General features: G+C 39.7%; 1 protein-coding gene across 1 annotated transcript in view; it reads right to left on the bottom strand.

Moving 5' to 3' along the window:
* Positions 1 to 25,739, bottom strand: part of LOC138980361 (protein FAM167B-like) — a 40,152-nt gene extending 14,413 nt beyond the window's left edge. The window contains exons 1-2 of the mRNA XM_070353231.1: positions 25,081 to 25,739; positions 20,689 to 21,257 (exon numbers count right to left, since the gene is read on the bottom strand). Coding sequence (XP_070209332.1) covers positions 20,689 to 21,246 — 558 coding nt within the window. The 5' untranslated portion in view covers positions 21,247 to 21,257; positions 25,081 to 25,739. The remainder of the gene's footprint in view (positions 1 to 20,688; positions 21,258 to 25,080) is intronic.
* Positions 25,740 to 26,529: the final 790 nt, after the last annotated feature.

Raw genomic sequence — 26,529 nt, 5'->3', positions numbered from 1 at the left:
AAGGCTGTTGTAAGTTGTTGAGTACTTACGTCTAGCGCGAGAATATTTTTCTAATTCATCTTCTAGTTGTTTTTGTATATTACTAATGTGTGCCAGTCTGAATTGTTGACTTTCTGCTGCACTTTCATCAATATTAGGATAAAGCTTCACACTGCTAGTCATCTTTTTAATGCAAAATATAAAATATTTATCTTAATTCTCACTGGCCAGTGTTTCTGCTAAGCTTTGAAGCTGTTCATTGCTTAACACCTTATCTGTATAGTAGAAAGCAATCAAATCAAGATAAGTAAGATTAATACTTCTTATTTCTGTTAAATTATTTATATCTGCGTTAACAACAACATTTTGGTTTGACGTCTGTTTTTTTATTGTGTTAGAATCCTTTTGAACAGCAATAAATACTCTGACTTCTTCAACATTTAATGGTCTCCAGTTGAGATTTATTCCTCTCATTAGAACAGTGTTTGTGGTTTCTTCCCTTTTCCTGACAACTATATCAAATATCATAGTTGCATTCTGCCCTATTGGAAGCTTGGGTATAAAATCGACAATGGTGTCAGCGTCCTTTTCAACACTTTGTTTTCTGTGAATGAGATAGTTGTTCTTATGGAAAGGTTTAACTGCAACTTCTCCCCTGCTGTTAAACGCAGGAACAAGGCTAACAATTAGTGGTTTAGCATTGATTGACTTACGGAATGTGTCGTCTTTTCCAACAAGAGTGTATGGACTCACAAATTCAAACTTCATTTCCCAGTCAATCTTTTTCATAACAGGACTAAGTACCCATTTTTTATTCTGATGTTTCCACATGTAGTATATGTCATCGACAATTGGATCAGGTACATTAACATCACGGATTTGACCTAGTTTGAGAAATCTTGGTTTCTTTTCATCGTCGATTTCCTTTCTCTTGTAATAACCAGTGTCTGTAAACTCGAATGCATACACTGCACCAACTTCAGCATTGCTCTCAAAGTCGATAGCGTCTGCTAAATCTTTCAACTCTATAGTTGAACATGCAACAGGATAAGCTATTGTAGGTCCACTCGACATTTTAATACTCAATATTTTATGGAACTATTTCCAATGTAATGTTAAACAAACAATCAACTGGTTGTCCACTTTGATTTTTCAGATCAATGTGTAGGAATTCATGACACCCTTCCTCCAAGTCCTTGAACTGAAGTGTCTTAAATGTTGGCACGTGCATTTTACAAAAAGAGGCATCACTCGGTGGAAGAATCCTAAGCAGATCAGAACGCTGATCATTAAACAGATTATAGGATGTGTTAAGCTCTCTCATGTGAACAAACAGTACACTGTTAACATCCATGTCAATGGGACGTGTTCCCTTGTATATTTTTGTAATTCCAAGCATATCAAGGAGTTTGGTTGGAAACTCAAATGATCTGTTTACTTCTCTAGTTTTGGGCATAGTAAGAGTAGCAATGAGACTTGCATGATTTAAACTCGCTGTAATACCTACTGGAGCAAACAATTCTTTCTCTAAAGTGCAGAAGTCATAGTAACCATCTTCTACAGAATGTGTTTTACCATTAATTCTAACCCAGTTGTTATTCTTTTTTTTACTGATATTATACCAAGTAACCTTGTACATAATTTCATGCAGTGCAACTTTCATTCCTCCATTTTGATTGTTGATAGGGTTTGCAAGTTTAACTGGCACACCAGTCTTCACATTTGTTAGTGTGATAAACATTTTTTATTCAACAACAAAAATGATTCAGTATAAATTCAACAAAGACGTTAAATACAAAACTGGACCATATTACAATCCAAAGACTATTTCTTTCCATGAGTTGGACTTTGCTGTAACAGAAACAGAATCCATTCGCGTTAAAGTGCCTGACCCATTCCATTCTTACCTAAATCCCCCAATCAAAAATGATAGTGTTCCAAAGATGTGGAACTCTCACCCAATTCAGTTCTATCAGAATCAGTTAAACTTTGCAATATTCTGTGCAACCACAGGATGTGGAGTGTCCTATGCAGACCACATGAATAATTCAAACTTACTGACAAAGTGTGTGTACACATTTCACGTTTACTATCAGTGCAGGAGAATCTTGTCTGAACTTCAGGCACCAATGCCGCATGAAAAGAGCTGGAACCCATTCAACAATAGGATAAACATGAAAGTGTATGAGCGTCTCTGCAATGAATTCAATATAGATTTTAAGACCGACTTTAGGCAAAAGCAAGACAAAAACCATGGCATGGGAACACTATATTTATGGGGTGTCCACAGGAGGTATAATTTTGATTACTGGCCAGGTCATACATCTTTTTCTTCAAATGTGCAGGTACAGTTAGGATCAATAGAACAACAGCACCACAATGCATGGACTACTTTTATATTAGACACCGGCAAAGGTTTCACTGGATCAGGTGTTGAAAGGATCAATGAATCTATCCGAACATATGCGTGGTGCTTGCTAGGCTCGCAGGCACAGACACGATCAAACATAATGAGAACAAGCACAGGGTTTGGTGCACAGAAACAGTTGTTATCAAATTTAGAAGATGTCATAAACTCTGCAGTTGATCTGCCTTCCAGCATCAAAAGGTATCAAGACTCTCTCCGTTATGCAAGATCAAAAGTTGACTTTGCTGTTGGTAACGGCCTTTACATGTTACCTTCTGATCTCCAGCTGCAGATTGGAACAATAACAAATTATAACAATGAAATCATTATTGCTAGTGACACCCAGCCGCTTGGAAAGGGTGAAGAACTGAATTCAGAAATCAGAACGATGTTACAGCCATATCACAATGAACAGAAACAAAGCGTGACAAGTGAAGATCACGCTGCAGGTGAAGATCATTCTGTCACTAGTGATGATCAAGCTGTTAGTATTAGTGATGATCATGAATCGCAGAAGACTGCTCTAGTAATTGGTGGAGTGGGTGTAGGCTTACTTTTGCTTTATTCTCGTTAGCAGAACACCTGCAATTAAAACTATTAGAGTCCAGAGATGTTCAGCCATGAAACCAACAACTTTACCTGCAAAAGATAACAGCCAGCTAACAATTGAACCAATGATTCCTGGAAGTGCATCCAAAGCTTTTGCTGCTAGTTTCTTTAATAGTTCTGCAATGTGTTTGAGTTGTTTCTTTACCCATCCCGGATCAGATGGAGGTGAAGGTGGAGGTGGAGGTGGAGGTGTGACAGTGCCACCTGTGAGTGTTAACACTAATGTGCTTATTGCAAATCCTAACGCAGTTAGTATACTAGCTATTGTGATTCCCTGCTCTCTGAAAAGCGTTCTAATTCTTTCAGCAAGAGTTGTGTCTTCGTAAAGGATTCTTTGAATTGTATTTTTTATTCTGCTGACCTGTGTTCTCAGTTGTTCTCTATTGTTACTTAGAACTTCTAACCTTATGGCTTTCTCCTCCTGCAAATCTTTTAAACGCTTAGAAATTCTGTTTTTTACTTCTTGTTCTAGGTTCAAATCATCAGCATCAGCAAGTTTTTGTTTCTCTTTGTTTATATCTTCATCCAGCTGACCTAGTTTTGACAGATTATTTGCTATTTCACCTCTGATGGTTTGTAGTGATTGATTAAGGGCTTCTATTTCTCTCATAGGTAATAGTTCATGTGGAGTCTTCAGTGAAGTTTCCTCAGAAAAAGAAGTCTCTATCTCTTGTATAAGTTGATCAGCCTCATCTGCAAGTTTATTAAGATCTTGCAATGGAACAGATTCTATTTGAGTAGCAGTTGGTAGTCCTAGTTCTGCTTTTTGAAGTAAGGAAACAACATGGGAAGGTGATGACCGTGTGCTAGGCACAATATCTAATTGCCTAAGTCGATTAGCAGTAAGTTTTTGTTTTAGTGAAACTTTTGATAGAAACTTAGCAGGATTAGATTTATATGTAAGTTGGACTTTTTCTCCTTTATCGCTAGTTGTATATAAATGATTTGCTTCCATTTTGAACTGGTTTGGATCTAAAACATCAGGTTCTTCTCCTAAACTTTTGTAGAAATCTCTAACTTTACCTTCCAGAAGTTCATGTCGTGCCACCTCATAATGCAGTGAATGATGGTAGGGAACCAAAGGGATTGCTTCGCTCATGTCGTCCGCTGGCTCAAATAAATCTTCAAATCCACCTTCTGCCATTTGTAACTTATTTTTTATTTTGAAAATAAAAAAAGATGGCACAATCGTTCGGTTCTGTTCTTGATCCTTACAGAAGGCTGAAAGAACCTCTCGGGGTAAAAGGAATAAGGCAAACAGTTATAGTTACAAATAATCCTTCTACTATTGATCAGAATGAAATACTTACTGTTAGGTTTCCTAATCTAGGTAAGAACGATGTTATTGTACCGGGCACTGTAAGACTATCATTCAAATTAGAATTAGAATCTGGCTCAGATGAAAATAGGACTTTGGCTTATAATGTAGGAAGAGCAATTGTGAGGAAGATTACTGTCAAACTGGAAGGGCGGGAAGTGATGTCATTGAATAATGCAGATGTATTTTTAGTTTATGCAGATAATTGGTTGACTGACAATGAAAAGAAAAACAGAGTGTTTCAAGGGATTCAGTCAGACAATGGGATAAAAGTTAGAATAGGAGCAGGAGATAAAGCTGACAATAACAAAAAAGATAACGCTGTCAATGTTGCTTTTGGAAACAAATTTTGTATTCCACTTGACTTTGAACTCATAAATTCACATCCTCCCTTCTATCAAGGAGCATTGCGTGACAGGCTGTCATACGACCTGACTTTCAATAGTTATGATCGTGTTATGCTTTCACAAGATCCGGAAGCAAAGTATAAGGTGTCTGGAATTTCTTTAGAGTTTGATGTTGTAAACCATCCTGAACTGGCTAGACTTATAGAAAATCAGTACAGTTCTAAGCTGCCTATCTATTATGAAAGAGTGTTGAATCACAGTACACTTTCAAAAAGCCAGGCTGATCCAATCTGGAACATTAACTTGAATACACCAGCTAGGTCAATGAAGGGAATACTTATGTTGTTTGAGGAACCAAAAGATTCATATGAAAGGCAAATAGAAAAGTTTTACAATCCACTAATCAATAGAGTATATTGCACAATTGAAGGGCAGCCAAACCAAATATTTGCATCTGGCATGCTGCCATACCAACACTATGATGAAGCAAGAAAGTACTTTACTGGAGGAAGATTGAAAGACCCAACATCTGATCTTGTGGCTAAAGATCTACATTTACACGGTGTTGGCGTAGAAGATTTCTTGACAAATAAATATGCGTTATGGCTGGATCTCAGAACAACTGACGACAACAAACTGCATGGAAGTGGAAGGCGAATTGAAAACGGATCAGAAGGAATCACAATACAAATTGAAAAGGAAGTAGGGAGTAGTAGTAAATCAGTTAAGATCTACGTGTTTGTTGTGTCAGATGCGCAGTTAAACATCTCTGAAAGCAGATTACAGGATATTGTTTATTGAACGTGTTAAAATGAAGTATCTAGATTTTCTTCCAAAAGATCCACACTGTTCTTTGATTTGTGGGGCAACAGGTTGCGGCAAAACAAGATATGTTTTGGATTTATTACAGACTGTTTACATAAATCACTTTGAACACATAGTCATATTCTGTCCAACCATAAAGCATAACAGAACATACAAGGAGAGAAAATTCATATGGTCTGATCAAAATATATTTATTGTAAATCCTTCTGATCGTCTAAATGTTTGCTTGGAGCATTATTTCGATCTTTTTCAGAACACACCAACACTGTTTATTATTGATGACTGTGCAGCAGAACGTGACATTGTTAGAAAGAAAAGTGCACTAGCAAAGCTTGCATTCAGTGGACGACATGCATTAATATCAGTTTGGATATTAACACAAAAATACAATGCAGTTCTGAAAGACTTTAGAGAGCAACTCAAAACAATAACATTGTTCTATTCAAAGGACCGTGACAGTTTTGAAGAGTGCCTTCGAGAAAATGATGTCATTGAAAACAAACAGGAGAGAGAAAGAATAAAGAATAATCTGAAATCTTCTAAGCACTCGAAACTGGTTTTAAAAACTGATCAACCAGTTCAGTATGTATGTTTGTAGAAATCCTTGCTAAGTTCTTGTCAAGTTCTTACTCAAGTTCTTGTCAAGTTCTTGTCAAGTTCTTACTCAAGTTCTTGTCAAGTTCTTACTCAAGTTCTTGTCAAGTTCTTACTCAAGTTCTTGTTAAGTTCCTACCTAAGTTCTTACTCAAGTTCCTACCTAAGTTCTTGTTAAGTTCCTACCTAAGTTCTTACTCAAGTTTAATTACTAGATTTTTATTTTATTCTGCATCAAAATAAAATGAACTGTGATGAATTGCTGATGCAGACTGCTACAGATATTGAAATCTGTGACAGTAGGACTATACCTGATAAAAAAGAAAGATTGTATTCACTTGCTGTTTGTGGAAAAACAAAACACTACCTTGGGCAGCAGTTAACTGTGGAAGAAGTACAACATCTTTCCTCAGAAGATATAGAAAAGTATCATGGACGGTATGAATCAGTGCTTGGTTCTAAGATGGTTAGAAGTATTGGACAGACTGTTATAGGTTTGTACACAAAGATTTTTGGACATTTTACACCTCTCGACTCGGAGGAAGACTTAACACATGATCTAACTCATGACCCTGTTGTTTCCAAGTCCCTCGAATCTCTTGCCTGTGGCCTGTATTATCGATTTGGTGCTTTATTAGTACCATTTGTTGCTGGATTAATTACTTTCAAACACATTAATTTTCAGAATAAAAAAGATGACAGATCAGTTGAAGCAGACAGTGGAGCAGACGAAAATACCAGAAGTGAACACAGTGACAAAGAAACCTGGTAGAGTAGAAGCAGGAAAAAAACTAGCCGAATGGAACAGACAAAAAAAGTTAAATCAAAAGGCAAAGCAGAACATTATGTCTGAAGTTGAGCAGACACCAAACATTCCTGAAGTGACTAAGGTCACACAAACTGATCAAGAATTAAAATCTTCATTTCTATCATACAGAAAAGTAGCTGTAGCAGCTGTTGTTGGAGGAGGTGGATACTTGCTTTACAAACTTTGGCAAGGCAAATATAAAGTGTCAGAAACACCAAAATCAGAAACACCAAAATCAGAAACACCAAAACCAACAAACAAAGCAGTACAAACAATAAAAAAGCCCACAGTAGTACCTGCAGTGGATTCATTTCATATGGAATAATTTTGATATTTTAATTTTGATAACATAAAAATGAGTTCTGAAAAGACAATAGTTAATCTAGTTTATCACGCTGCAGTGATTGGAGGCTTGAGTGTAGGTTACACAATGCTGGGTAAAAGTCTCCTCAGAATGAAACCAGCCGACTTGGGAAAGTTAGACTTCGAAGACGGTGCTAAACTAATTGGTGTTGTGACAGCTTCCTTTGCAACAAAAGACTTCCTGGTGAAGCAAGGAATTATTCCAGAAAATATAAACATGTAAGACAATAAAATGGCTAGCTTGGTTATGATGGTGGGAGGTGCGATTGTAAATGCGCTTGCATTTTCTGGCAGCAACTATTTGTTTTCTAAACTGCAAAATGGTGAAGAGAGGGAAAGGCACAACAAAGCCATGGAACAACTGGCGAAAGCACAGGATGAATACGAGAAGAAACGAATTGCGCAGTTAGACTTTATGAATGATAAACTCAGGCAGCAAGGACATGCAAACAAAACCTTTGACAATGTTGATGCAGCCATTCAAGAATACTATCTTGTAACTGGAAAGAAAATGAAGACAAGTGCTCCTCCAAAACTGGGTGACTTTTATCAGCCTTCAGAAGAGCAGAAGGTGGGCGAGATTGTTTTCATTGTTATTGGTATGGCTGTTGTTTACTTTATTGCGCGTGCTGTCAAATCTTAATATTCTGTCATTTAAAAAACCATGAGTGATGCTTTGTTATCTAAAATATATTATTCCCCAAAAGGATACTGGAAAGGAAGAACTGCTATTGACAAGCTCAGTGACGCAGCAGGTGTTTCTCAAGATATAGCAAAGAAATGGTTGTCAAAGCAGGCAGTTTGGCAGATCTATTTACCTGCACCAAGAAAAATTACACGACCACACTTTGTTAACATTAAACCGAATGACACTCATCAAATAGACCTGCTGTATTTACCGCATGACACAGTCAGAAGGAAGAAATATAAGTATGCACTGACTGTAGTTGATGTTGCAACAAGATACAAAGATGCTGAACCGTTGACAGAGAAAAGTGCTATAGCTACAGCTGTTGCCCTGCAAGAAATTTACAGACGTGGACCACTAAAGTATCCCAGAATGATTCAGTGCGATGATGGTAAGGAGTTTAAAGGAGCTGTCAACCAGCTTCTGTTAAAACATCATGTTACAGTGAAGAGAGGTATTCCAGGAAACCACAGGTCACAGGCTATTGTTGAGAGCTTTAACAAACAGTTGGCAGAAAAACTGTTTTCATATCAGTACCATCAGGAATTTTTGGACACAGAAAGTAAATTGCGTAACACTGAATGGGTCAAAAGATTACCATCAGTACTTAGAGCAATGAATCTGGAGGTATTTAAAGCTACAGGGTTAAGACCAGTTGATGCAATCAAACAGAAAACAATACCTGTTGCTCCAAAGTCAACAACACCAGTGGCATTACTACCTTTCAATCAGAAAGTCAGATATTTATATGTGTTCTGCGCGAACTTAGAATCCGGTTTCATTCTAGAATGGACCGGGTCCAGGTTGGAATTCTAACCCTGCGCAAGTACAGGGGTGCCATTCTAGAATGAAACCCTTGAATAAAGGGGGCCGTAATGTTTGTAGGTAAGACAGAGTTGTCTTCCCTTGAATTATCTCCACCTGCACCTTCCCTTTGATAAAATGGGGCTGTATTGTCTACCCCTGAAAAAAATCCTTTGGCGATCTTGCGATGTCATGTCATGTCAAGAAAGTTGACACTCCTGAGTACGCAATAAACAAAGGCAGACCATAGCAAGGGGGACTACCAGGGCGGTAATGTTTGCAGGGCAGTTGTTTTTGTGATGAGAGCCGGTTGCGGCTGCTTGCAATGTCAGCGCTGTCTCCCTCTGGGAAATGTCCGGTTTTTTGACAATTTTTTTGACAGACAGACAGACAGACGGTCAGTCCGACTAACCGACAGACAGACCAACAGAAGGACAGAGTGAGTTATAGAGCTGTTGTCACAGGTTTAAAAAAAGTTGACATTATATCTTCACAATTCAGAAGACCAACTTCTTGTATATGAATAAGATTAAAAGTTACAAGCGAGATCGGCAAAACACTGTCAGTCCGGAAATATCCGTTCGTAGCGATCAGTGCTGAGTGTCTCTCAAAATCGTAATCACTTTCAGAACATCACAATCCCAATTCACGATGTCTTTGAGTAAAGTGTAAAAAAACCCGAGAGAAAAAACCCAACCAAACACACAAAAAACAAAAACAAACAGAAAATCCACATTTGTGGCTTTGGCTGTTAGATAGTCTAACTGAAATGACTATTCCAACTTGGACCCAAATTCCAACCTTGCGCACGGCCGATTCTAGAATGGACCAGCAACAAGGGTTTCATTCTAGAATGGCACCCCTGTACTTGCGCAGGGTTAGAATTCCAACCTGGACCCGGTCCATTCTAGAATGAAACCGGATTCTAAGTTCGCGCAGAACATATGCACCCGGTGAAGCTGAGGGTGACAGCAGGAAGCGTGCAACGGATCCAATCTGGAGTATTGACATTCATGAAATCAAGAGAGTAGTAGAGACAAATCCACCTATATATTACTTGAGAGAACCAGCACCGCAAAGAGCCTTTGTAAAAGAGGAATTACAATTAGTTCCACGTGGTACAAATGTTAAATGATTTTTTATTTCAGATTTTATAGTGTTAACAAAAATGGAAGCTCTGAGAAAGAATTCTAAGCAACTTCATTTTTTTAATTTATATTTTTATTTTGAGTTATAAAATCAAACTCACAGCGATGGAAGACTCTGTATTAGAATCTTTATCGACAGTATTTGACACCGTTGAATTACAAGTAACGGATCCTCAAAATGTGCAGTCCAGTGTGCAAGACGCCATTGAACAAATTCCAAACAATTTGTTGATTGAACCTCCAGTAAAAGCGCAGATAGTCAGTTTAATAAAATACAAAACAGTCAGTGATGAGGTGCTAGAAGTTCATGTTTCAACCAGACAACTAGCACTTAATTCTATGGCAGAATTGAATGGAAACTGGGCAGATGAAATGATGAAACGGTTTGAGCAAGCTGCAGAGGATGCAAAGATGAAAGGATCCGGATGGTCAGAAGGTGAAATTCTAAAAATAGAATTGAAGCTAAGTAAATTTGCCCCCATCAGAGGTAGAAGTTACATACCTTTACCTCCTGCTCTTGTCAAAAAACGTGCTGTGCTGAACATAAAGAATGATGATGACAAATGTTTTATGTGGTGTGTTCTGGCAAGACTGTACAGTGTAAAGAAAAATGCAGAAAGAGTGTCTAACTATCATGCATACAGAAATAAACTAAACTTTACTGGTATTGAATTTCCTGTCAGCATTACAAGCATTGACAAATTTGAACAGCAAAACAAACCCATCACCGTAAATGTTTACACGTGGGATGAGGAAGATGAACTGAAACCAGTCAGAATATCAAAGAACTCACCAACGATTGGTGATTGTGATACTAACCATGTTGACATGTTACTAATGACTGATGGTGTAAAATATCATTACACTTTGATTCGTACAATGAGTAGACTGATGGCGAGCACAAGCAATCACAATAGTAAACAAGACTTTTGTAGGCGATGTCTCTTGCGTATTCCATCAATTATAATTCATGCAGCACTTATACACAAGCAACATTGTAAGAGCGTTGATGATGCGGTTGTGAAGTTAACAACACCACCGCCAGACAGCAAAGTGTATTTTAAGAATGTATGCAAACTACAGAAAAGTCCTTATGTTGTTTATGCTGACTTTGAATCTATCATTGTGCCATATGAAGGACCTTTACCAAAAGACCTACCTAAAACAGTAACTCTAAGTAATCATCAAGTCTGTTCATATGCATTTATTGTTGTTAGTTCAGATGGTAAACATTCTAAACCGCAATTGTACAGAGGACCTAATGCAGCAAAGAACTTCTTACAGCAAATGAACCAAGTGCGAAATGACTGCTCCAAACAACTGAATCTTTCAGACATTGTTATGAAACCTGAAGACCAAGAACAGTTTAACTCTACCACACAGTGTTGGATATGCGAACAAAGTCTAACACCAAACACAGACAATCCAATAGTAAGAGATCATGATCATGTAAGTGGGCAGTTCCGAGGAGCAGCACACAGCAAATGTAATCTACAATTAAAGTTTGATCCTAAGACTTGGAAGCTTCCAATCTTCTTCCATAACTTGCGCGGTTATGATTCACATCTGATCATGCAGGCAGTAACTGATGAATACAAAGCAAGATGCATTGCGCAGTCTTCAGAAAAGTACATGGCCTTTACTCTGAATAGTTTACACTTCTACGATTCTGCTCAACATCTGATGGGAACACTTGAGTCTTTATCTTCATCACTAACTGCTTTCCCAATCACATGTAAGTACTTTGACAGTGACTTAGTTAGAAAGGGAGTCTATCCATATGAATACATGGATTCGTGGGAGAGGTTTGATGAAGATGAGTTACCACCAAAGGATGCTTACTTCTCACGGCTGAAGGGTAAAGGTATAAGTGACGAAGACTATGAACACGCTAAGACTGCATGGAATAAATTAGGATGTAATACAATGGGTGATTATCATGATCAATATTTGTTGGCTGATGTTTGTTTACTTGCAGATATATTTGAGAATTACAGAAGAACATGTATGAAGCACTACAATCTAGATCCTTCACATTACATATCTGCACCAGGCATGAGCTGGGATGCATTTCTTAGATTTACAGGAGTAAAGATTGACTTGCTATCAGATCTACCTACACTTCAGATGATTGAAAATGGACTACGTGGAGGAATCAGTATGGCTTCACACAATTACTGCAAAGCCAACAACAAATACTTGGACGACTTTGATCCTATGAAACCTTCTAATTACATCATGTATCTAGATGCAAACAATTTGTATGGTTGGGCAATGTGTCAGACGCTTCCACTTCGGAACTTTAAGATCTATTCAGGACCATTTTCACAATGTGTTGTGCTGACAATATTAAAAGCAGGCCCAGACAGTCGAAAGGGATGGATACTAGAAGTTGACTTAGACTATCCACTATCACTTCATGATCTACATAATGATTATCCTTTAGCGGCTGAGAGGTTAAAAGTAAACCCAAGAGAACCTCCAAAGCTGGTGCCCAATCTGTTTCACAAAAAGAAGTATGTGTGTCACTACAGACTGTTACAGTTTTACATTAGACATGGATTAATTTTGAAGGCTGTTCATCGTATAATTTTATTTGATCAAGAACAGTTTATGAAACCTTACATTATGAAAAACACAGAACTGAGAACCAAAGCCGCTGATGCATCAGAGAAAGACTTTTTTAAACTGATGAACAACAGTTGCTTTGGTAAGACAATGGAAAACCCACACAAGAGAAAGGATGTTAGACTTGTTACAAGAGAAAATGAGGCCATCAAGCTGACATCCAAACCACAGTATCAAAACTTTAAATACTTTCATGAACAGCTGTATGGTATCTTAATGAAAAAACTTGTAGTCAAGCTTGACAAACCAGTATTCATAGGCTTTACTGTGCTAGAGTTGTCAAAACTGTTGATGCTTGAGTTTTTGTATGATTATTTGAAACCAAGATATCCCAAATCGAGAGTACTTTACACAGACACAGATTCATTCTTACTTGACATTCCAGCGGATGACATTTACAAAGATCTAGAAGCTGAAAGTCCTGCAGTAAAAGGAAAAGATTCTTTTTATGACACTTGCGACTACCCTAAAGAATCACCATTGCACTCAAATGTTAACAAGAAGGTTATTGGAAAGATGAAAGATGAAATGAATGGGAAGATAATTAAGGAGTATGTTGGATTGCGTGCAAAGATGTACAGTGTTGCAAGTGAGAAAGGGGTGGTTAAAAAAGCAAAGGGTGTAAGCAAACAGGTTGTAAAGTCGAGCATATCGCATGATAACTACAAGGAAGCACTGTTTCAGAAGCGAGTGTTTCACCATGACAACCCTAAGATCAGTTCCGCGCTTCATCAGATCAACACAACTATTGTAAACAAGAAATCTTTAGATGCTAATGACACAAAGCGCGTTTATTCATCACCAGAATATTCTTATGCAATTGGACACTGGAGAACAAACGCGACTCCAAATAGTCTGAGTGTGTAATAAGAATTTTTGTCAATCGGGAAAACCCGCTATGACAGCTTTGTTTTGACTGCAGCGGGGAAAAGGACGTTGCTTGTGAAAGGGGAGTGTTTGTGAAAGGGGAGAAGGCTTTGTTGAGTTTCAAAGCAGCCGCCAAGTACACTTATCAAAAGCTTGAATCAAATAAACAAGTCAATTGAATAAGTTAACACTCGGCGGCCGCCCGAAGGCAGCCTTTGAAGCGAAGCGAAGCGAAGCGAAGCAGGGTGTTGACCTATTTTGGCGCAACTGGCAGTTGCGTGACCTGATTGCAGTGTTAGCTCTAACTCTTTTTTCCTACTCTTGTGATTGCTGTTGATGTATATTTGGAACCATTGACGTCACTTTCTCAGCCCAATCGCGAAGCAGGGTGTTGACCTATTTTGGCGCAACTGCCAGTTGCGTGACCTGATTGCAGTGTTAGCTCTAACTCTTTTTTCCTACTCTTGTGATTGCTGTTGATGTATATTTGGAACCATTGACGTCACTTTCTCAGCCCAATAAAGCCTGATATCCTCATTCTTTTCAAACATGGTTTTGAGTTCTTTTCTCATGTTGAAGACTTCATAAAAAGACATCCCAACTGTGCTGAATTTGGCTCTGTATGGAAATAGTAAACGGGCAATCTCCCTCAATCTCCGTGCATACGTAGAAGAAATTTTAACGTTTCTTTCCAACCAGCCATCCCAGGTCTCATTATGAATGCCTTGTTCTGCTTCATAAAACTTAAATGCGATTTCTAGAACCATTCCATATTGCAAATTGAAGCCCATTGAAGTTGCCTCCTGTCTTTGTATGTGTCTATATCCCTCAACTAACTTTTCAATGGCACTTGCTGATGATGTGATATCTTCCGGATTAAAAAAGAACACTTCCTTCCTAACTTTCATGCTTACATCAACAATTTTTGACTTTAAATATTCGTGGAGTTCATTGAACGTCATTGTTGTTTTGGTTTTCTTTGGTTTTCCTCCATACAAATCTGAAAGTTTCCGTTTTGGGCGTGAAGGAAATTTAGGTAGTTTTCCACTCTGAGATGGCCCTTCATTTTTCATTTGCGATAATACTTCAACAAAATTGTTGAGGTAACTGAGGTGCTCTTCAATAGTTAAAAACTGCTCAGAATTCCATTCACTCAATGATTCCGGTATATCCATAGTTGGTGAATGTAAAATTAAAGTTGATGACTGTGTTGAAAAATCTAATAGATTTTGATGAGCAACTTGTGATTCAAGAATTTCTCTCTCTAATTCTTCAGAAATGCTATCTTGAGACATAAATATTTAGCAAATATAGTGACAGTAAAAAACACTTCTCTCACAGAAAACACAACTGCACGGCAGGCGAGTCCGGAATGAAATGGCAAAATCACTAGGCTATGTTACTATCAACACCAAGTGGTGGGCGGACGTGACGTAACTGTTGCTATCACATGATTTAATCTTGTCTTGCCATTGGAGGAATCAGTATAGAAGACAAGCTTGCAGGATGACTGTTTGTTTTTACCAGATCAATACGGTAGTCTTGGGCTTGGCTACGACGGGCAGATTGGATTAATATTTCAATGGAAACTAAATTTAGCGTTGTATCAGAGAAAGGGGGAATGTACGTTCTGGGTTACTGATTCCGACAGACCCGGCATTGGTTCAAAACAACCTTACTTTACTGTATTTTTTTTGTATGGATTTATGCAGTATTTTTCTGATTTTGTCGCATGTTTCATTTTAGTAAAAGTTTAGTCCAGAAGCCTATTTTGCGTTAATATTTAGGGTCTGTCGGAATCGGTGAGCCAGAACGTACATTCTCCCTTTCTCTGGGCTATATTCTGCCGCTTCTTTGGCAGCGACATCCGCCAGTTCATTTCCCCGGACCCCTACGTGAGAGGGGACCCAGAGAAATGATACGGATGTGCCGGATGAGATTAACTGGTGACATATAAAGAGGATTTCTCTTTGTAGCTCTGCCCGATTTGATGTGTTTCGATGCAGAGCTTGTAATGAAGAGCGCGAGTCAGAGCAGAAAACTACCGCACGCGGTGTGACTGGGAGGTCATTTATAAAAGTGCATGCCATGAGCAGGGCAAATAGCTCGGCTGAGAATATGGAGATGTCTTTATTAAGAGTATATTTCCTTGAGATTTTGAGATCTGGGATCACAAAGGCGCAGCCAACGCTGCCGTCTGCAAATTTGGATCCGTCAGTAAAGACTTTTAAATGCTCCGAGAATTTGTAGTTTAGGGTTTCTTTTGTAACAGTAGCTAGGTAGACGGGGTTATCTTTTTTGGTAGTATTATCTTCACTGTCGTATATGATAGTAGGGGTTTCCTCAAGCCAAGGCGGGTAGGAGGGCGGGGGGACCCTGGCCAGCTCACTGACCTTCACCCCGCTATCGGCTAGAATGCGGTTTACTGTGTCGGATAAGGGTAGCGTTTTGGCCAAGAGTTGAGTGCTATGTTTGGTGTTGGCCTCATAATTTTGGTGCTGAGGAAAAAAGTCAGTCAGGACCTCGCAGGCAGAGTTCTCTACCGCGTGGGCTCTGACAGCATACTGAGCTGAACGGAGTTTTATCTCATCCACAAGGGGCAGCCACCCACACTCGCTGTAGACTCGACTCTTACTCGCTTGTTGGGAGAGTCCCAGAGCTATTTTGAGCGCCCTGCACTCTATAATAGCCAGTTTTTTCATGAGCGCCGGGCGCGTCGCGAAATAAGCTTCGCACCCGTAAAGGAGGCGGGAGCGAATTAATGCCCGCACTACCTCTGTGACACACTTACGTCCTCTGGCCCAGGATTGGGACGCCAGGTAGCGTATGATATAAAGATCCTTGTTGGCCTTATTGATCAGATGTTCGATATGACTGGTCCAGTTAAGTCGGGTATCGATGATAACGCCGAGGAACTTAACTTCTGAGCTCGGTTTGATAATATCACAACCTATCTTTATACTGCAGTTCCTGTACAGTTGTCTACGGGAGACAACAAGAAAGACTGTTTTATTTGAGGCTAGTTGGAAGCCGTTGGTGTACATATATTGACAGAGGTTGTCGATTTTAGTTTGGTAAGAAGATAAGTCAACAGTGTTGGTAACTCTGTTATGGCGTGGTCTATTAGTGTCTATTAAGGCGAGGTCGTCCGCATACAGAAGTACACTGGCACCGTCAACCTTAACAGAAGTAATGTCATAGAGCATGATGCTGAATAAGTTTGGCGCGATGATACTGCCCTGGGGAACCCCCATGTCCAGCGCATGGGTTTCGGACACCGAAGAGCCCACTCGGACAGACATCTTGCGATTGCTGATGAAGTTTTTGATGAATTGGTACATGTGGCCAGAGACACCGATTCTGCCGAGTTTTAGGAGTAGACGAGCATGCCAGACGCTGTCGTACGCAGATTTAATATCAAAGAAGGTTCCAAGAAGAGAATTATTACTATGTGCCAAGGTCTTTTTGATTTTTTCAGTGACGTGCACAATGTGGTCCGCACACGAACGACCTTGCCTAAAACCTGCCTGGCATGTAGGAATGATATTGTGTTTATTGAGGTGGAACTCCAGCCTCTGGTTCACCACACGCTCAAAGATCTTGCTGAGGTGGGGGGTTAGTGATATGGGGCGGTAACTGCCAGGTAGATTGCCCGGTTTTCCGCTCTTCAATACTGCTACTACTTGTGAGTCTGACCACGCTGCGGGGATAGTATCCTTTAACCAGCATAGGTTGAAAAACTGAGTGAGCAACTTAACAAAGTTAGGTGGTAGATGTTTTATCATGTGATATGATATTGGGTCTAAACCTGTGGATTTTTTTGGGTCTTTCACAGAAGAGATGGCGTTTTGGACTTCTTTTGCCTTAAACATGCAGTTTATAGGCAACTGGTTGTCATCTGGGGGGTATGTGAAACCCTTCTCCTGATCTAACCTATAATTGAGTCGTTCAGTATCTAGGGATTTTGATTGACTATTTTTGGCAAAGGTATCTGCTAATAGGTTTGCCTTTTCAGAGTCAGTTGTGGTCATTTTATCACCCGATAGTAGTGGCTTTTCTTTAGTTCTGTATCTACATTTAAATCTGCGGATTTTCTTCCAGATTTTGCCACAGTCTTTGTAATCTTTAGTTTCTTTGTGGACAAAGTTTTCCCAGTTTTGAAGTTTAGCCTCAGCGGTGATCTGGTTAAATTGTATTTCAGCTGACTTCATATTCGTGAAGTTAGCGTCTGAGCAGTGCCTGAGATATGTCCTAATGTGATATCGCTTGTTTGCCAAGGCTTCATCACAGTCTGCATTCCACCACTCATTCCTTTTGGCCTTACAGTTAGGATTTACTGATTTAAGCGGAATGTGATTATTGGCAGCAGTGAGTATACATTGACGTATGTTATTGTAAGAGGCTTCGATGTCATCCGTAAGGAGAGTTTCCTCCCTGACACCCTCGAGCTCCGCACGGAAGCTGTCCCAATTTGCCTGTTTGTAATTGTACTTTTTTCTGACCTCCGAGTTATTGCGATTAGGGGCGAAGTGGCGGAAGGTAAGAACAATGGGTAAGTGATCGGAGCCGAGGGCGTCCGGGAAAACGTTCCAGTCGATGTCAGTGACTATGGCATTTGAGCAAAGGGAGAGATCGATTGCTGACGGGGAATGGTCAGCTCTGTCTGGAAGTCTGGTTGCCGAGCCATCGTTTAGTATACAAAAGTCAGTTTCCAAAATGACGTCAGCAAGGTTGCTATTGGCATGTTTGTATCTAGGGTTAGCAGAGTCCCACAGAGGGTGGTGATTATTAAAATCACCCATCACGCACCAGTGTGCCCTGCCATGATCCAGGGATTTTAGCCAGTCGGTAGTTCCTTTTTTATTACACCCGTGGGGGTAATATATGTTAACTATGTTGAGGTTTTTGGATCCTTTTATTTCGATTTCAACAGCACATGTACTGAGATTTTCTGAACTAGGGATGAGAGGTGCAAAGGGTTTGTAATTTAAGGAAGACTTTAGATAAATAGCTGTTTGAATGAGTTGCCCTGAGCCCTTTTGCTCTACTATGGGAGGGAAGTCAAAACCATCTATAGAAGGCAGTAGGGAGCGTTTTCTCTTGACTGACTGGATAACTAAGATGTCAGCAGAGTGATTTGATATATAATTATATAGCTGAGAGAAGTTAGAGTTGATAGAGCGACAGTTCCACTGTAATATGATAAATCCGTGACCGCTTTCACTTTGTTCAGCCATTTTAACACGCACAAAAAAGGTAAGTTAAAGGGCAGATTTAAAATAGGTTAAAAAGTGGTTTTGACAGCTTTCATATCCGTCACGGACAACTGCTTGGCACCAGCAAGGGCGCCCAGCGCCAGAGTGGCGCCGCCCGGAATGAAGCGTTCAACCTTGGTGTTGGAGAGTTGTGTGTATGTAGCTGAGAGGGAGTCGATCAGGTCGAGAGGACTCTGCATCTGTCTGGCCTTAACCATGAAGCCGAGGCACTGCTCGATGAAACCTTGAAGGCCTCTTTGTTGTTCATTTAAATTTGCATATTGCTCTCCTGTTTTTAGCTTATCTAGTGCAGCGTCGGCTAGCTCAAGCTCTGCCTTCTCCTGCTCCTCCCTCATCTGCTGCTTTATTTCCTGTTCAGTTTTAAGTTTGTATTCTCTGAATCTCTGGGCCAATCCCTCCTCCATTCTCCCCATCAACCTCTCGAAGAGCTGCTCTTCTTTCGAGTCCTCCTTCCTGTTCTGGGCTTTGCGTAGGAGGGAGGCCTTTAACCCGGGGGTCCCATGAAGCGGCGCCTCTGCCCGAGCCGTCTGAGACTTACAGGGCGCCTGGGGGCCAGGATTTGGATTTTGCGAAGTTGTTTGGTGCTTCGCGGTTGCAGCAGAACTGTCCGCATGAACTGGAAGGAGTGTATTGTCATGTTCGGTCATTTTGTTTTTGATTTCTTGTATTTTATTTACTTGCCCACCCAGGGGGGGTCTCTGGACAGCCAAAGAGTACCCGGACCGGGGGGTTGAGGTCCGCCGGATCGGTTGCGGAGGGGGACGCCAGAAGGAGTCCCTCATTTCCGCTGGGGCAGTCGCTGTTTTATTTTGTTGTTTGGCGAGCTCGCGCCGCGCCCGATCCAGGGCCTCAGAATATGGTATGTATACTTGTCGACGACGCCCTAGGTACCACATCACAAACAGAACTGTGCAATACACAGGTGTTTTGTACAGACACACTCAAACACACACACACACACAGAGAAGCCGTATATATATATCTATATCTATTGTATAAATATATAGAGATAGATGAGAGTGTATTTTTCGCGTGGCTATAAATTGATTCGACCTTTGCACTTTTACAGTGAGGACAACTTACGGGTCCAAGGAAAGCGTTCTGGACACTGCGATGACCTTCTAAAAATAGCCGGTAACAGAACGCCGGGAATATCCGAAAAACCAAAATCCACCAATAACTTCCTAACCGTGTGTTTGACTGGTCCCAATTTTTGTAAGGACCGTCTCAGGAATGTATCGAACCTGTTCACCAAGTTTGGTGACGATCGGTCCGTTCATTCTTGAACTGTAGTTGATCCCCCAAAAAAACCAAAATCCACCAATAACTCCCTAACCGTGTGTTTGACTGGTCCCAATTTTTGTAAGGACCGTCTCAGGAATGTATAGAACCTGTTCACCAAGTTTGGTGACGATCGGTCCGTTCATTCTTGAGATCTACTTGCGAACACAAACAAACACACAAACATACAAACAAACAAACACACAAACAAACAAACACACAAACAAACAAACAAACAAACACATCGACCGAAACCTATACACACCCCTATACCGGGGGTGTAAAGAGAGAGACAAACATAAAATTATCATGCTTGCGTTTTGGACGCATATTATCATAAAGAAAACAAATAATGGAACAATGAAGAACGAACACAAGCAAAACAAATATAAAACAAACTGACAGGCAAACAAACAACCACACAAGCAGTCAGAAAACAAACTGACAGGCAAACAAACAACCACACAAGCAGTCAGAAAAGCCCGAGAGCTACTCTGAATTTATCACAGACTTTTGTTTTTCAGAAGCTATTTTTCTTTGTTTCGCCCTGTTTTTGACCAACATATGTATACACGTGGATCTATGTACTAGTAATGGCAAACGTCGTCAGTCTGTCCGTGTGTGTGTTATCACAAAACTGAACCTTCCGGAACATTCCGGAGCTGTGTGTGTGTATGTGTGTGTGTGTGTGCGTGCGTGCGTGCGTGCGTGCGTGCGGTGTTCTCGTACCATCACGCTATACATACCAGTTCAGTTTTCAACCAGTCCAAGGCGTGGTTGATTCTGTCCTTCCTCTCCTCTGTCAGTTTCTCCTTCCTGCTCTCCACTCCTGCCGGATCCGGAAACTGTGGGGGCGCGGATGACTTTTCCAACCATTTTGACCGCCATTCCAGGAAGCTAGAAGTGCGCGTGCGCAGCTTTAACCTCACCGCTGTGGCTTTCAGCAAAGACATGTCAGAGTTCTCCGGCACTTCGAGAAAGTTAGGCGAGCTTAGTCGGGAGTTTGAAGGCGACACTGAGGGTGATGGAGTTTTACTTGTATTCGTTTTTTGAATCGACGAGGTCCTTGCATCATCGTTAAATGTTTGATTGGCTGATTTAGTCACGTGATTTGTTTGCTCTTGTTTGTGATTGGTGTCAGGGTGAGTCTCGTTGTCGCTACACTCGTCTATCTGGATGGTGATTGGACAGAACGTGTTCAGGTGGTTTTTGAGAGTCTCCGTCCGGGAGATGATTTCTTTGGACAAATGTTGCGGGTCGTCCATTAAGGACAAGCACCTGCGAAGATCTCTCTTGCCTCCCATGTTGAGATTGTCTCCACGGGTTGTTTTTTTTAGTTTTTTTTATTCTCTTTTTGTACAGTTTTTTTTTTAACATGTATATGCAGTACATTACAGGACATCACCTAACCGAAAGGACAGAATCATATAACAGAAAAGCACACTTGGACAATTACAACATACATGGGGTGGGAGGATGGAATGGGGAGGGGGGGATGTTCAGTGGTTTGGTGGTCGCATTATCAAAAGGTTTTAGGAACGAAAAAACCTAAGGGTTACATCAAAACGTGCATATACAGGCGCCAATCCTTGTAGAATTTATCTACTGTATTATTCACAACTGCGTTATACTTTTCACAAATAAATCTTTGCTTAAAGTTTCTACTAAATGTCTGAAAATGAGGGGTCTTTTTGTTCATTTTGGAAATATATACATGGTGTTTGGCACAGATTAATAACACATCAAAAGCTTTATCGGTGACTACATTGTTCGCCACTCCAAGAAGAACCAGTTCTTTAGACAGTTTTACATTGTTGCAATGGGTGCAGTTCGCCTTTAGCCAATTTACAAATTCTATCCAAAAAGTCTGCACTTTATCACACTCCCAAAACATATGTAAAAGGGTTTCTTCATTTCTACCACAAAATGTACACAATGACGTATCCACAATTTTTCGCAAAAATAGAAACCTTTCTGTGGGCAAAATTCTGTACAATAATCGGTACTGGAACCATCTCAGACAAGTGTCTTTTGTTGTTTTAAAAACATGTTGAAAAATAGCCTTCTTATCTAACAAACAGTCTAAAGATTCAGACCATTTTTCGATACATTTTGGGACCGTAGCATGTTCAATTAGTTTTTTTGTAAATAAGTTGTGTCTTACCTTTACAAATACATTTCCACACAATGGGCTCTGTCATAATAAAATGTTTATCAAATTCTAAGCCGATTTTTCTCTGATATTTCTTAACAGCCTGGATTACACCTTGATACAATACAAAATCGCCTCGCACATTTGGATATTTGATTTTAAACGCATTATAGGATAAGTATCCATTTTGTCCCAAAATATGACCAATCTGAGCTATTCCATTGTCGATCCAATTTTGAATGTACACTGTCTTTTTATCTCTCCGAATATTAACATTATAATGTAAACATTCTGATACAAAATCGTTAAAGGTTATAGGGTCACATTTTCCGTGTAGTTTCTTATAATGTTTAAAAACATTGGTCCAAAACGGGTTTTCCATTCTCTGCATCAAAACATTTGCAAATTCCTCTCCTCTCATATTAATTGTTGTAACAGATGGACATGCTTTAAACAATAATCTTGATATTAATCCAGTAAGACCATCAACTCTTTTTAACCAAACAATTTTTAGAGATGACAAAAAACTTTTCACGTCAACCATCTTTAATCCTCCATCTTCATAGGGTTGGGTGACCGTAGTTCTTTTAATTTTATCTCTTTTTCCATCCCAAAGAAATTTGAAAAAAATATTATTTAACTCCATCATAAACTGTTCGTCTGGATCAGGTAAATTAGTAAACAAATGTGTCAATTTGGAAATAGCCAAGGTTTTTAGGACTGTTATTTTACCAAAAGGTGTCAGGTTCCTTCTGGTCCATGAATTCAGAAGTTTTTGAATTTCCTTTAACTTATTTCTATAGTTAAGAAAAACAACCTCGGATACATTCACCGAAAAAATAACGCCAAGTGCTTTAAAATTATCCGGGTTCCAGGTAAAATTCATATCAGGCAAAAATCTTCTTTTGCAAAACTTTAAAGGTCCTAACCAAACTACAATTGTTTTATCATAGTTCATTCTCAGACCTGACAGTGATGCAAAATGTTGTAACACTTTTATACTTTCGCAAAAAGATTGCTCTGTACCATCAAGAAACAGACTGGTATCATCGGCGAATTGTGACAATAAAATATTTTCGCCAAGAATATTCATACCACCAATCTTTTTGTTCTGGCGTACCATAAGAGACAATATTTCAGCACAAATCAAAAATAAATAAGGTGACAGCGGATCCCCTTGCCGGGTGCCTCGACCTACATTAAACCATGCTGAATACCGACCATTGACTGAAACACAGGACTTAATTTTGCAATAAAAAGTAGAAATCCATCGTTTCATGTCATTTCCAAAGTTAAATTTGCTCAAAGATTTTTCAATAAATGACCAGGCAACACTGTCGAAAGCCTTTTCAAAGTCGACCATCAAAAGTAGGCCAGGTATATTATGTTTATTTGAGTAGAACAGGGTATCATATATTAATCTGACGTTTTCACCAATATATCTTCCTTTTAAGAAGCCTTTTTGATCATCATGAATCAAATTTGGCAAAACACGTTTAAACCGTTCTGCAATGCACGTTGATGCAATCTTATAGACCGTATTTAACAGAGTAATTGGTCTCCAATTTTTCAAAAGTGTTTTATTTTTTCCTTCCTTTGGAATACATACTATAACGCCCTGTCTCTGAGTCACTGACATTTCTCCTTTCTCAAATCCACAATTTATAGACCGTAACATAAACTTTCCTAAGTCAGAATAGAAAAACTTGAAGAATTCCGCAGTGTACCCGTCTGATCCTGGGCTTTTGTCGTTGTTTAATTTTTTCACAGCTTTGAGTAGCTCACATTGAGTAAGTCTACCTTCCAATTGTTTACTCTCAGCATCTGATAATACAGGATGAGCCAGGTTTTCATCAATCTCTTGATTTACCAATTCGGCTTCTCTTGAAGTATATAACTCCTCATAAAAAGTCTGTGCTTCCTTAACAATTAAAGCATTATCATGAATAACTTCACCATCATCTTTCTGCAAAAAACACATGGACTTCTGGACAAACTGTCTTTTCTCCAAATTACAAAAATATTTTGTATTTTTTTCCCCTTCTCCAATCCACTTCGCACGGGATCTAATTATCATACCATCCACTTTTTTCTGCCTTATTTGACTTAACTCCTGTCGTGTTTGCTCTAAAAGTTGAATATTATACTCTGTCAAGTTACTTTCCAAAGTGTATATTTGAGAAAGAAGATCTTTTTCTTTTCTGTTACTTTCCTTTTTTTTATATGAGGAATATGAAATGCATTTACCTCTTATTTCCATCAACAACATCTCAAAAAACAACTGATCATCAATCAATAGCTGTAAATCATCATCGTCAATCAAGTCAATATTGTCCACATTATAAACAGGTAAAGCATATTGTATCTTTACATCAACAATAACCTTCTTCACTATATTTACAAATTCCATGTCTGTCAACAGTGAATTATTAAACTTCCAAAAGGGTCTATCACGTTTAACAACATCAGTTCTAAAACTTACTCCAACAATTGAGTGATCAGAATAGTAACCTGGTGTAATATCCGCTTTCACAATCTCAAAACCTAACTGCTCTGACACAAGGAAATAATCAAGTCTGCTTCGCTGTGAACTATGAAACCGCCTCCATGTATACTGTCTCATATTAGCATGTAAGGCTCTATATATGTCAATGAGATCATACTGCTCCATAAAATCAACAACTTTTCTCCTACTATTGACTTTATAAGATTTGGCCGGGTAGTTTGTATCAACATTGGGGTTTATAACAACATTCCAATCACCTCCGATAATAATTAACTCATTATCCATCTGCACAATTCTCTCAAACAGTTTATCAAAAAAACCCAGGACAATCAGCATTACTTGGGCCATAAACATTTGCAAGGGTCAGACGTTTTTTCAAAATCTCAATATCAATCAAAATATACTTTCCATCATCATCTTTGACAATATTATGAATCTTATAATCAAAATTATTTTTAAACAATACAGCAACACCTCTACTTGCACGGGTTGTTGTTGTTGCTGTTGTTGGTGGTGGTGTTGTTGTTGTTGGTGTCGCTGTATTATTTTTCCCTTCACAAAGCAAATCTCAGCATGATTCTGCGGTAGCTATTGCGATTAAACACGCACTGATCAAATTTTTTCACACATTTCGATTTTTAGCAGTGGTTTTAGCAGTATATTATATTCAAACGGTACGGTTAAAACCGCGACACTTTTATTGCTGAAATCGATGTGACGAGGGAGAAATATAAATCCTTCCTCTATGAACGCACAAATGATTTGATGAAACTGAGGTTTAATGATCTCGCTGGGAACATCCGAATGATATGCCTTTAAATCACACACGTCTCTTCCTTTCACAGCAACTCGACGTGTTAAAAACACCTACCAAACAGTTCTAGACCTGTTTCAAGTTTCTGGACATTTATTTGCTGTTGTCTGGTCTTGCATGCCTGGCATTTCTGTTGGCTTCGGTCTGGGTCGTGTGTAAACTGCTGTGATGAGTTGTGGTTCTTGGTTTCTGTGAGGACATGAGGTTCTTTCTCGTGTGTAACCTATGGTGAGTTCTAGTTCTTGGGTTCTTTGGCGAGTTGCATCCCTTCCATCAGACACTCAGGGGGGCATATCTGGAAAGAGAGAGCAAACAGGTGAATCACAATCGGTCTACACTTTTATGTTTCGGAAACGACAGTCCTGCAACAACAGTTACACACACACGTACTCACGCACGCACACACACACACACACACACACACACACACACACTCACACACACACACACACACACACACACACACACACACACACACACGCACACACACAAACACACACGAACGCACATACACACACACACGCACGCACATACACACACACAAACACACACTGCATACACACACACAGACACACACACGCACACACACACACGCACACACACGCACACACACACACACTTTCTCGTCACAAAATATATCCGTTTTATGACATCACAAAATCTGCACGTCCTATTTCTTATCCCCTCTCTCTCTCTCTGTCTCTCTCTCTCTCTCTCTCTCTGTCTCTCTCTCTCTCCACCTCCCTCTCTCTCTCTGTCTGCTACTATTTGCGTGTCTGTCTGTCTGTCTGTCTGTCTGTCTGTCTGTCTGTCTGGCTCTCTCTCTCTCTGTCTCACTCTCTGTCTCACTCTCTGTCTCACTCTCTCTCTCCCTCTCTCTCATCCTCTCTCTCCCTCTCTCTCTCGCTCTCTCTCTCTTTCTCCTTCTCTCTCCCCTCTCTCTCTCTCTCTCTCTCTCTCTCTCTCTCGCTCTCTCGCTCTGTTTCTCTCTCTCTTATTCTCTCACCCCCCCTCTCTCTCTCTCTCTCACTCTCTCTCTCTCTCTCTTTCTCATTCTCTCTCGCTCTGTCTCTCTCTCTGTCTCTCTCTCTCTCTTTCTCTCTCTCTCCACCTCT

Source organism: Littorina saxatilis, linkage group LG11 (assembly GCF_037325665.1).
Source record: "Littorina saxatilis isolate snail1 linkage group LG11, US_GU_Lsax_2.0, whole genome shotgun sequence".
Taxonomy (NCBI): Eukaryota; Metazoa; Mollusca; class Gastropoda; order Littorinimorpha; family Littorinidae; genus Littorina; species Littorina saxatilis.
This window is presented reverse-complemented; position numbering and strand designations above follow the sequence as displayed.